This window comes from Takifugu rubripes, chromosome 22 (assembly GCF_901000725.2).
Source record: "Takifugu rubripes chromosome 22, fTakRub1.2, whole genome shotgun sequence".
NCBI lineage: Eukaryota > Metazoa > Chordata > Actinopteri > Tetraodontiformes > Tetraodontidae > Takifugu > Takifugu rubripes.
This window is the reverse complement of record NC_042306.1, coordinates 8,307,741-8,320,758: the sequence shown is the minus strand read 5'-3', so window position 1 is coordinate 8,320,758 and position 13,018 is coordinate 8,307,741. Positions and strand designations below refer to the sequence as shown.

At 39.4% G+C, this 13,018-nt stretch overlaps 1 protein-coding gene across 1 annotated transcript in view; it reads left to right on the top strand.

Annotated features, from left to right (window-relative positions):
• brinp2 (bone morphogenetic protein/retinoic acid inducible neural-specific 2) overlaps positions 1-13,018 on the top strand; it is a 125,670-nt gene that overhangs the window by 81,848 nt on the left and 30,804 nt on the right. The window contains exons 4-5 of the mRNA XM_011616381.2: positions 1,593-1,774; positions 7,233-7,338. Coding sequence (XP_011614683.2) covers positions 1,593-1,774; positions 7,233-7,338 — 288 coding nt within the window. The remainder of the gene's footprint in view (positions 1-1,592; positions 1,775-7,232; positions 7,339-13,018) is intronic.

The window sequence follows — 13,018 nt, the reverse complement described above, 5'->3', positions numbered from 1 at the left end:
GATGGAGATTGGCCTAAAGTCTATTTTGGATTTTATCAGGTGATAAAGAGAAGACAGTATAGGAGAAGATTAACCTCTTTAGCTAAATCCTGTCAGAACTAATTTTGTATTAGAGGCTTCTAAAAGAATTGTTAGACTTCCTGCTAACACTGAATTAGTTATCCAGCCTGGATGTAACAAATGCTGGAAGAGCATTTCAGCATCATTCTGACCCAGATTGATCGTGATCTTTGCAATGTTACACTAATAACCTGGGTTCATAGGTTATCATTCAGATAAATATAGCCGAGTGTCATCAGCATAGCAATTACAATTTATTCCAGGCTGCTGAATCAAGTTTCCTCTGGAAAACAGGTAAAAATGTGAAGAATTGGTCCAAGTGAAAACCTTGTGGAACTCTATGACTAACCCTACTCTATGAAGAGGAAATATCATCAGCTTGGGTATCTACTGGTATATGATCTGTGCCAGTCTACTGCTGTCCCTCAAATCCCGGTTTCACCAGGTTCTTTAACAGGATGCTATAATTAACTGAATCAAAGGCAGCACTAAGGGCAAACACAACCAGTATTGAGACCAATTCATGCTCTGAACCTTTGACAAGATCATCGGGAACTTTCACAAGTGTTGACTCTGTGTTGTATGAGCTCTAAAACCTGACAGAAACATCTTAACCAGACTGTTCCTCTTCAGTTGATCAAGTATCGAGTCACCACCACCTGCTCAAGAACTTCAGAGATGAAGAGAAGGGAAAGGAACATAGCAGCAGTGGTCTGATGACTGTGACCTTGTTAGTCGGGGGAAAATAATCTGTGACTAAAGAAAAATTCATCTGGCTTGGAACAGAACTGCAAATCAAGGGAAAAATATCCTACAGAAAGTAGTTGGGATTGGGTCTGAGACATTTAGTGGACTTAGATTTGCTAATTAAAGAGGTTGTCTCACAAAAGTCTGTAAGTTAAAAGGAATTTAAGGGCTCCTTAGGGCCTCCAGGTGTTTCTAGAGTGAAAATGTCTGCTGACTGTCTAACAGAATAAGTAATTTTCTCTATAATTGTTAAAATTTTACGAGTAAGGAAGCTGGTGAAGTCATCACTATCAAGGAAAAAAGGTACATGTGGCTCCGCTATGACCAGTTTGGCTACAGAGCTGAAAAAAAACCTTGAGTTTCTTGTTGTTTTGTTCAATTAGGGAAGAATAACAGGCAGTTCTGTCGATGGAGGGTGTTTTTAGACCCTCCAGGCTGGATGACAGCCTTTTATTTTGGAACAATCCTACTCTTTTATGGACCTTTGTGCTTTCTGCTAATCTGTGGATTCCACTATGCGGAGAAGCTGCTCTGATTCACTGTCTTATTTCTCAGCATTGAGGGTGCTGCAACAAGAAGGATGACATTTACGGCTCCATCTACATGAACTTGCTGCACTATAAGTTAACACCTGGGCGGTTCGGTGCAAACTTGTTGCAAATAATGTGATGTTATTGAAGATAAAAAAAGAGGGCTTTATAGTATCTAATGAAATGTTAAATAATTTACTGTGTTTATGTATATCAGTGTCTTTTGAGAGTGACAAAGTTAAACTTCATCCACAGGGGAGGAGTCTCTAACCATTTTTCTGGACAAGCAGAAGCTGAATAAAAAGTCTGAGAGCAACAGCAACAGCTCAGTGGTGTCTCTGGAGCTCCTGCATCAGCTGGCGGCCTCCTACTTCACAGATCGCGAGAGCACGCTCAGGCGCTTGCACCACCTTCAGATCGCCACCTCTGCTATCAAGGTACAGCACACATACATAAAACACCTATGCAAATTTCCTTTTTTTACCTGCTACATGTTGGACTGGGGTCGTGGGTCCACAAACAGCCACCCATCAAGGCAGAGAAGAAAACATAAAACTGTCCCTCCAGGATGCATCGCTGCACGCTGCACCCATAACAAATAGTTCTGCTTGCTCTGAAGCTATAGGCGCAAACAATCTTTTTTAAGGGTGAGAGATGAGAGAGCTTGCAAGGACATTTTTTTTGTTATGACAGGCTGGATTTACAGCACAGTGTGTGTGAACTGTAGCCTGCAGAGGCACTAAAGTGTGGCAAATGTCAAGTATCTTAAAGTACCTGTGGGGACAGAGTATTTATGCATACTGTACTCTGCTGTAGGCCAGCTGTTGTGTCTGTGTGTGTGCGTGCATGTGTGTGCGTGCATGTGTGTGTGTGCATGTGTGTGTGTGGGGGGGGGGCTGAATGTGCATGTGCAAACCTCAGAGCTGCTAAGAACTTGAATAAATGAACAGGCTTTTGAGGTCATTTGTTTATTTGTTTACCTGCACACTCTGTTATTGTTCCTCGCAACCTGATGAGGAGAAACACATTTATTCATAAAAACCAAACAAGCTTTCAGGTCCTCTTTTAATTTTAAACTGCATTAATCCCATTACCTTTTCTGCTGCTTGTACCTCCTTCAGTTATCTTTAGACAGGGAAAAACATCTCAGAAATACATTTTTCACACTGAAACACATTCACACTTTGACAGCAGGTGTGTGGGTGGCCTGTCGTTGCTTTTTTGCATCAGCTCGAATAGCAAATCTGACTGAAATGAATGTTTGTTGTGCATCATTTTTGTGTGCGTCGTGACTAAGGTGACTCATTATAAAGTGCTCCACTGTGCTTCATGCACTGCTGTCTAATATGTGCAACGACAATAAAAATAAGTCTGTTTTTGAAGAGTCAGGCATGTGTGTGATTTATGTTGCCATGAGAGACTTTGAAAGGGACTGAAGCGCTTTCCAAATGTGTTCAACAAACCCGCTAAAGTGGCCCCGTCCAAAGGACAAACAGGCAGGCTCACAATTCACAATATAATGACATCATTTGAGTTCAGAAAAGCAGAGCTGGAACATGATTATGATTTTTAAGATGTTACCAAAGTCTTATAAGAAAAAATAATTGGAAGACATGTATTCCGGAAATAATCCCAAACTCCCACAAAGCGATGCTAGTCTCAACACAACACACAGCAGATGAGTGATCATTTGTCTTTGGTGCTGCTGGGTGTGAAGTAGTTAAAACATGGAACATATATTTTCATATATTCCTCAGCTGTAGCCAGAATCATCTTCAGATCCAGCTTCATCTTTTTGCTGTATCATTAATGCTAAATATCCCATATATATAGCGAAAACCAAACCACACTTTAATGTGTAGAAGAGAAAAACAACAAGCATGATCTTCTTTGGCGACTGGGGCATGAATACTTTATCTCAGTCATGACAGCTCCCATTAGGCCACAGAACCACATTATCCACTCAGCATGAATTAATTAGGAGCAGAAATCTTACCCATTTTGATACATTTGTGTCTGTGGGGAGAAGCTAATGAATGAATGTTGCACTAAAGTATTCCATTATCTTCCACCAAGCAATCAGCAACTGTAGATAAGTAAATGGTGACCATTAAGATCTGTTTTCAACATCAATTTGTGCCTTCTGGTTCCGGCGCAGTGATATTCTGTGACAAAAGGGCTGCATTTAATTTATATTCAACGGCTGGTCTTGAGTCAAACAATAAAGTACTCATTTTATAGGAAACTCTGCTTTCATTGACACAGAAGACAAGAAGGACGCTCATAAATAAACACTTTTGTTGCACCGTTTAATTTAACAGAGTTCAAAATTAGGCCCTGTGAGTTTGGCTTGTGCATACCATCGTTTTGATGTCAAAACCTTGAATGTGACGTCTCCAGAAAGGCCCCAATAGGCCCAGGCTTTGTGTGTCCCACAAGTTCACCTAAAATAAGTGAATGTTAACTTTACTCAGGGATGTAACTGTCAGAAGTAACTGAACTGTGAGTCTAATCATTATCTTAAGCTGCCTCCTGCCTTATCACTTTAACATGCAACTTACCAAAGCTCTCTGTGCTTTTTGCTGTGTGTAGCTCAAAACCAGTGGTTCCAGCTGTTCGACTTAAACCAGAGCTACATGTTTACTGATACAGCATTTAAATGATTGATTATCAGTGAAGCTTTGGGAACTGAGCTGGTAGATCAGGGCAGAGACGACTGGAGCTACGTGCAACCACAATGAGCTGAGCAACCACAATGAGCTGAGCAAAACTCAGTTCAGTTTCAACGAGTTAGGAGAAGAAACGAGGTGCAACACTGGAGACACAGACAGAAAATGCTGCAGCGTGGTTGAGGAAACTGTTAAATCTGAAAACAGCTCATGTCCTTTTCACAACATACTTAATAAACCTTTAAAAATCTTTAATCTTTAAATTAGTTGCACCGTCCCTTTTCAGAGGAATATAGTCGTTCCTGCTGCTCGTCGGAGATAATGTTGAACTGAACAAAAAGAAACAGTGATGTTTTGAGAATCTTTTCATGTGACACTCTGGACCACATATTATTATAGCAACAGTCATCCAGCCAGACGCATGCTGTGAGATTGCTTCCACATGAAAGGAAAACAGCATATTATCACCTGAATCCTCTGCTGAGTACAAATGTTTTTGCCCCCGGAGTTTTAAATATGATTTTGTATTATCACAAGTTTCTGTTGTCACATCAACATTGACCAAGATTAGCAAGTTATAGTTGAACATTAAAGAAAACAACCACAAATATGCAGATAAACCTGATTGCCGGTCTTTCAGGACAGCATTGAGATGATGAATCTTATTAAACATTGACAGGTTTTTCGCAGCGCACACGCTCAAGTACTTGATCAGCCAAAACACAAAATATAAAGAACAGCATCTCTCACATGTGCCTCTTAAATGAGCTCTATTATTCCAGACACCCACTGCGGTGGGTCCTTGCCAGGTCAACTCATCACCCAAGAACAAGCGACACTGAGTGGGATGTACTTGACCCTGTGCCCACATACACGCCTCTGGGTAGCACAATGTGGGAGATGGCAAGGGTGATACTGCACATTATCATGGCCTGCCATCACATTTCCAGTGCTGACTGCAATTTTCCTGTCTTGTCACACTGTGTGAAAACTGGCGCGTCCGAACGAAGGGAACTAAAGGACTGTTTTACTGCAGTTGTCAGAACGCTACCATACCATAAAATCAAAATAATGTTGTTGTAAAACATCACCGTGAACATAATCACTTTATTGACAATAGTACAGTAAAGGTTATGTAGGAGAAAAATGATCCCAGCCTTTAATCATATGAGGCTCCGCTTTTACCCAAGTATCTCATATTCTTCTGTAGTATGAAAGTCATATGTCATGATGTCATTAATTCCATCTGATAGCAGTAAATCCACATTTGCCGCGTTCAGGCCAGACAATTTATGAAGTTAGGAAGTTTGCATTCTGCTCCTGGCCATTCATTTACACTCATTACCTTAAATTGTTGTGAAGTCAATAAGACAGCTCAGGACAAACATTTTCTTTTTCGGTTTTAAAGGAATAAATGATTCCCTGAAGCTGCAGACGGTTGGGTTCTAAATGTTTCACAGGCAGGAGGAAATACTGCGGTTTGCTACAGCTCTGTACAAAAACAAATCTGTTTATTTGTGCTCGGAAAAAACAGCGATTCACTGTATGTCATCCCCATGCTGATGGATGGCATCAGAAGAATATTTTATGCTTTGATATCAGACAAAATCCTTCTCAACATCAGGCCGAACTCAAAAAGTCATCATACCTGAGGAGGTGGTTTTACATAAAACATCATTTTGCTTGATTAAATTCAACTTTAGTTATTATTTTAGCTGTGTCTACACAGAGTTTGACTTCATACGTTAAATGTTCTTCTCTTTCTCTCAGTCTTACAAGTACTAACACATGATCTGTCCATCACTGAGGTATACTACTGCTATTTGTTTACATTTTGATTGAGCATTTAACAAATTAAACATTTGACAAATTTACTGATTAGTAACAGTCACTCCTGTTAGTATTAGTTAGCATATTAATGTGCAGAGATATTGTAGTTGCTTTCTGTAAAATGAATTTCTGGCTTTACCTCAACACAATTTAAACACCTACATAAACTCTCACTGTATTTAGTTAAAAACTCTTGAACACTTAGTCAGAATAATACTTATAAGAGTTGATATATTTATATTTATTTATTGTTTTGGCCCTTCCTGTCCCACATCACAGATTTGCAAGAATCAAACGTTTTCTCGGGTACAACGCCATTTACTTCATACTGAAGTGTATTGCTGTCATTGGATATTTCTTTTTAATGGCTTTTTACATTATTACACAATAACTAATGTACAAATGTAATATATTGGACAAAGATGATAATTTGTATCATATAAGTGCCGATTTGTAGGACTAGTAGCGGCAACAATGGCAAATTTTCAGGAGTTGATCAAGTTTGACTACATGCTCAGTCTGAGTGAAAAGATATAGTTAGTAAATTCATATGCACAGCTTAACTGAGCTTAAATTTGACTTTGGTGTCTCGTCGGAATTGAATCCTTGTCCTAGTTTACATGCAATGCATAAAATCAAGGAACTGAAACATGTCCTCCTCAACACTAGGTGGCGATAGGCACCTTGTGTGTGGGTTAATTCAGCCCCTTTTCCACTTGACCTATTATGTCATTATTATAAAAAACTGAACCTCATGGTCATGACCAGATTTCTTGGATGAAGAAACTCTAAAAAGAAGGCAGCGTGGAATCTTAGTGCAACTTATTTGGGCAATAAGCTACGCATGGATTACGAATGAGATGAACAGCTCCATACGCTTATCCATCTTCCCATTGTTCGAAATGCTGCCTGAAGTCTGCTGCCTGATTCCAGTTTATGTGACATAATAGGCCTCTGTTGCATGAAAACCGGGACAAGGGAAAAATTCTGAGATGCCAAAATAAAATGTTGTGCATCTAAATGTACTAAATGCTGCCACACAGCGTGGTTGACATCATTATTAGTATGCGCTCACTGAGAAGGATCCTAAAATAAATGGAATCGTAGAGACAGAAGAACCGATATGACACTCTAGATGTGATGGTGTTCTGTGTGCTACCGCTGCTAGATGTGTCCATTGATTTGCCTATACACAATTAATTATTTCAATATCCAATCTGTATATTCAAGAAAAAAAAACATTATAATTATCATATTCATACAATATGCATGTTATAACATGATAGTCACCCAATATATATTTTTCCAGTATGCTTCCATAGTTGTAGCACCTTAAATGTGTTTAAGCATTAAAGAGGACATCATTTTAAAAGTCTGCCACTCTTTTGTTTCTCAGGTAACGGAAACGAGGACGGGGCCTCTCGGCTGCAGTAACTACGACAGCTTGGATTCAGTCAGCTCAGTGCTGGTGCACAGCCCGGAAAATAAGATCCACCTGAAAGGTGAGGTTGCAATCACACACACAAAAACTCAACCTCGCACTGGTGCCACCTCCATCAACACTCACCTGGGCCCCCCATCCTCCTCTGTGTAGTCGTTGACCAAACTGACCCTTTGTTTTACGCTGCAGTAGTTTATATGTCTGCTCTGCCTGACTGCCCCTCGATCTCATGGGAAATCTGTTATCCTACCAGACTGCAGATAGACCATGACAGGTCACGTTGACCCCGGCCTAACCCCCCAAGCAGCACCTGGAAATCTCACTATAGAATACAGAAGCAAACGTAATCCACAGACTTTGTGTGCACCTGTAATAGAGGGAGGAGATTTGGAATAAAAAACATTTTACTGTGTTTATACCCCCTTGTCTCTGTCCAAATTCCACATTTGAGGATCTATTTGTTTTTCAATGAGTGAACCAAAACAAGAAAACGGGGAATCTTCATTGTTAAAGCAGGTGGGAATAGGGTGAGGAAGTTTTAGCACAGAAATATCCATAAGGGTATAAATTATTCAACATCGTACTGAGAAACAGCCATTGGCCTGGGATGAGGCTGCACTCATACTGCAACAGCAAACAGCCAGAACACATTTGGAAGGAACTAATCACCTCATGTATTAATCACCAAGTGTGGAGGAAAAGGAAGGTATAATTCTGACGCTGCGTCTGTTAGCGCTTCAGACTAATTTAAACATGATGGCTCTTGTTTTGCATTTTGCAACATGCTAGACAAATTTACAATTAAAATAAGGCAAAGCAGCAGGTAGTAGAGAGAGCAGACATCATTTTAACAGAGCCATGGTTATTCATACCATAACTAAGATAAAGGTGGCGCATCAAACCAAAGTCAACTTTAACGTTCAAAATTATTGTTAAAGATGATGGCCAAAACTTAAATGGAACGACACCTTAAAGAGTTAGAAAAGTACAACTACACTTTTGAAATATTTAATGCGATACTTCATGCCCAATTCACTTTAGCTCAGATGATACCAACTGCCCTTATTTGCCAGATTCTCATATTTAACATAATGCTGATTTATACAATTCCTCTTTCTCCCACTTAGTTTGGCTCCCTCTGCATTTTCCTTCCCTCTTTCTCTATCTCACAGAAATTTTAAACCTGACAAGAAATCTCAACCCAAACACTTTTCAATCTGTACAAATTAACCTTTTGAAGTGTTGTTTTGTTACTTGTTGTTTTTATAGAATGACCTAAGCAATTAATGAGCTCTTCTTTTAGCTATTTTCAAAGGTGGAGCTTTTAGGAACTGACATTAAAATAACATAATTAAAGCCGTCATTTAACAGCTGCAAGTTGTGCAGATGCTCCCTTGTTAACTTGAACATCACGATGCACCAGTAAAGCTGACTGCTTTCCCCACAGGGTAAAAACTGCCAGGCATCATCTCCTTTTGACCTTAATGGTTATTTTGTGGACACTGAGGAAGCACAATCCAACCCCGTGAATAAGCCACCCCTGCCAATTAAAGTTGGAAAAGCCAATAGGCATTTGGCAAATGCCGGATGTCTTTGTTTGAGGCACTCCTCTTTTGCACTGCTGTTTGTTTCACCCTTCCATGTTTCATTGGATAAGGATTAGCCTACACGTGTACTACCAAATGGATTTCAAACAAACCTGATGGGACTTGGGGAAATAGAGAGAAAGGGCTCAATAATTATAAAAGAACGTCAGTTTCTCCTGACTTTGTCTCTGGGATTCTGTAATTTTCAGAAGCAAGAAAAAAGCCTTTGCTGAGTGACACCCTGCTTCAACACTATGAAGGTGGTTATAAAAAGGGTTTTCAAAAAACTTTTTTCAAAAAAGTTTTCAAAAAAAATCTTCATAATCATGATGCAAAATAGTCTCAATTATTAAATGTTGCTAATCCCAAAGTGTTTTTTATCATATTTATTTAAACTGACCCTTTACTCTCCTTCAATTACACTGATGGGTCCCATTTTGTTCGGCAATGCACCCAGTCCTCAATCATCCCAGGCTAACCCCAAGGTTCTGTGTTTGAGTGTCTCCTGTTTAACCTCTCCTCTTCACTTGGCCAGAAACAGGGCCTCCGTTTCCCCTCATATACAATAACACACAGCTCAATATCAACATCAACATCCAACCCCCCCCAGTGGTTCTCTACCTGTCTGGGCCACTGTAATATCATTCTGTTTGTTTCCAGCAAAGCCCTAGAGAGGCTCAAGTATGTCTACAACTGTTCTGCTGATCTTCACTTACACTAAAGCCTGACAGTGCATCACCCTCATCCATCTTCACTTGCTTCCGGTCAAGTCCCATATCACAAAATCTTGCTGCTCACCTACAAGTGCCTCAGTACCCTCATTCATCCCTATCTGACCTCCAAATGTACAGCTTAACCCCACATCTCTAGTTCTGTCACCTCCCCTCCTCTCTATCCTTTCCATCCATCTCTGACTGTTTGCAGGAAGAGTTTCCAGTGTCCTTGAAGATGTTTGTTCTGCTTTTAATCAGTCTTTCCCATATGGATAACAATCCTGTCTTCTGTCTACACTGTTCAACATTCTTGGGTTATTTGAAGTGCTAAAATAAATAAATAAATAAATACACACATACACACACACACACACACACACACACACACACACACACACACACACATACATACATACATACATACATACATACATACATACATACATACATTCAAAATTATACTAAATCATTACATGTCATACAAAAGTGTAGGTTACAAGCTCCTTCTATCCTTTACGTAATAGAAAGCAGTGGACATGAGATCAACACTTTTACTTGTTTTTTTGTTTTAAAAAAACAAACTTTACTGTCAGGTTTAGTTTCACACTCTATATGTTTAGTGCACCTATAAACTATCATATATAAGAACATCAACACATTTTAATTTCTCACCAAACTCCCAGTCACAGAACAAAGTTTAAACTCACAACTGTGGTCATTTCAAGCATGCTATTGAGTAAATGAACCTTTAGTCTATTTATCTTATGTAATCATTTAAAAACAGCAGTAGATAATGTATAACATGACATTAGTGTAATGGTAAAGCTTCAGTGCAATAAGAATAGCGTTAAGGGTCTCCAAGTCTGGAGTGTTCTTACTTTTCCATCTTCAGGGTGGTAGAATAGAGGTGCTGCTCTCATTTCAGTAATGACCACAAGTATCTGATAACCGGACTGTAACCAGTTCCCCATCGATACTCATTTCATGTCTGGATGCTCCAGTCTGCCTGTAGTGCAGCGCTAATCTTATAATCAAAATGGCCTATATTACCTAAGAGGATGGCTCAGGGAGTGTAAAAGATTAAAAAAAAAAATACTTTCAGGATGCTACAATAAAAAATTGTTTGATTCATATGTATGTTGTTTTGCAGCCAAATACCTTTAGAGAACAACATGCAAGTCCTTTCTTTTCATTTTTTTGTCAGAAACAAGACAATTATATTCTGATGACTCTTTTAAACATCAATTTCTGGAAAACTGAAAAGACTTCCAATGCACCATTGGAACCCTGTTGGAATTCCATCAATAGCTGCAGCAGAGCAGACCCTGGGGACAGATGCTGTACAACATCTCTGCCCCTGTGGGGTGAAAGGTTTATCAAACGCCCTCCTCACTGCTCTCAGCATTCACACACTTATTCTCAGCACACCTGTCAGTTATCGTGGAACATGGAATAAATTTAGCAGCTGTTTTTCGTTTTGTTTGTTTTTTTTTTCTCTAAACAGTATTCTCAGGAAAAGGTTAAACCTGTTTAATGCAGCCTCCCCTCAAATCCCCCTGCAGGCTTTTTCAATGAGTTTCTTAATATTTTCCAGGTTTGTAGGGGTTTTTCGCTTTATTACAATTGTAGAAAAATGTTGTTTTTTTAAAAAAAAACATGTTAAATTAGCTTAATTTATTTTATTATCTGAGAAAAAAAATGTCTCCATTCCTTCTTATGAAACAATTATTGCAGCTTCCTTCAACAATTCCACAAGGATTTTACATCCATCCCATGTGGATGCAGCAGTTATGTATCTGATCTTTTTCTATATGTATTTCAACTACTCTCAGGTGAGTTTTTGCATCCGAAAAGTCCATAATGACTTTTAGACTTTACCCAGAACATCTTTGTGTCTCTGTTGATCCTTGGCAGTCATTTTTGTAATAAATGTGCGCCCTTACAGTCACATGTCAGTATTACTGAAAAACTATGAGTTCTTGTTTTAATTAGCAAAATGTGCTAAACGTGCTTAAATGGAACAGTTGAACCTGATTGACATGGCTTCATGTCGACCCAGTCATGTGACATTACAGTTGGTGCAAACATGGCAACAAGCTACATTGTGCTGAAATTTGAAGATGTGATACACACGCTAGTATACTTCATACAGGGATGTAAACAACCATGTTTGTCAGTATGTACGTAGAATATTGTGAATTGGTCGGAGCTGAGATAAGTCTCAGGACACTCAGACGACTGCAGAACAATCAAGTTACATTTTTGTAGCAGTCAAACCACCTCAAGTAGGTCAGACTTGTATTCGCAGCTTCACGGCCCATGTTTTTCTGACACCCACTGCAGGCCTGAGTGAAGCAACACAAAATTATCATAAGGCTGCAACAACTGCCTGTCATCAAGGATGAAGAATGGATGTGACAAGCCAGCAGAACATTCAGATATTCACAGAAGGAAAAAACAGACAGCTAGAAAGCTAGAAAAGTCCTTTATACACTAACTCATGCTGTTACAGTGGTGCAAAGTGTGACTGGGGCCTAAATGAGTCTGGATCCCTCTTGTGACCCCTGGAAGGTTCCTGCGTGGTTCCACTTCATTAAACATGCATCTCCTACAAACCAGACAGGGTTTTAGAATACAGCCATCAAGCTTTTACTGACTGAACTCCAGTTACTTCTTATTTTCTAGCTTAGATTTGTTATACAGTAAGTAGTGTGGTATATTTGAACAGTGTTCAAAAATGCACCGCGTCAGAAAAGTCTTAGGTGATAATAATCCAAAGACGACAACAACATTTACAGCAATACAAAAGGATACAAACATGACAAACAGCCTTTTAAATAATGAATAATAAGGTTACTTTGGCAGAATATTGAATGGAAACCACATACAGTAGAACTAGACAAAAAAGAGAAAAATTATGTTCTTCTCCCACGTTCAAGTATAACTCAATTATACCTGCTTTATTTTAGTCTGGGAGGGAGGAAAAAAGTAATTAATTGTTATTTTGAACTTAGAAATTAGTTACAAGTTTTTTCTTTATTAATAAGTCCAACTGAACTGCTCACAATATTATCAGAAAGAGATTTAGAGAATTGTCTTATACCAAAATGCACTTTTATACCTTATTTTGCTCCTGTGTGAGACTTGGACCCTGGGGGCACCTAACTCTTGGTGAAGTAGAAGGAGAACACACTGTAACTGATAAGGTTCTGTCAAGGTGTGTGTGTGTGTGTGTGTGTGTGGAGGTGGGGGGGGGCTTTAGAGCATCAATTTGCCCAAAATGTGGGTTATGTTGGAGACTGAGAGGGAAACAGAAAGAAAACCACGGCCCTGCTATTTGTCCTCCAATTGGGTGACCGAAATGTGTTCCTGGATGGAAGCAAAACCTTGCCGGTAATGACGCTGAAAGCCTCCATCAGCAGGGGACCCCCGCAGTTCCGCA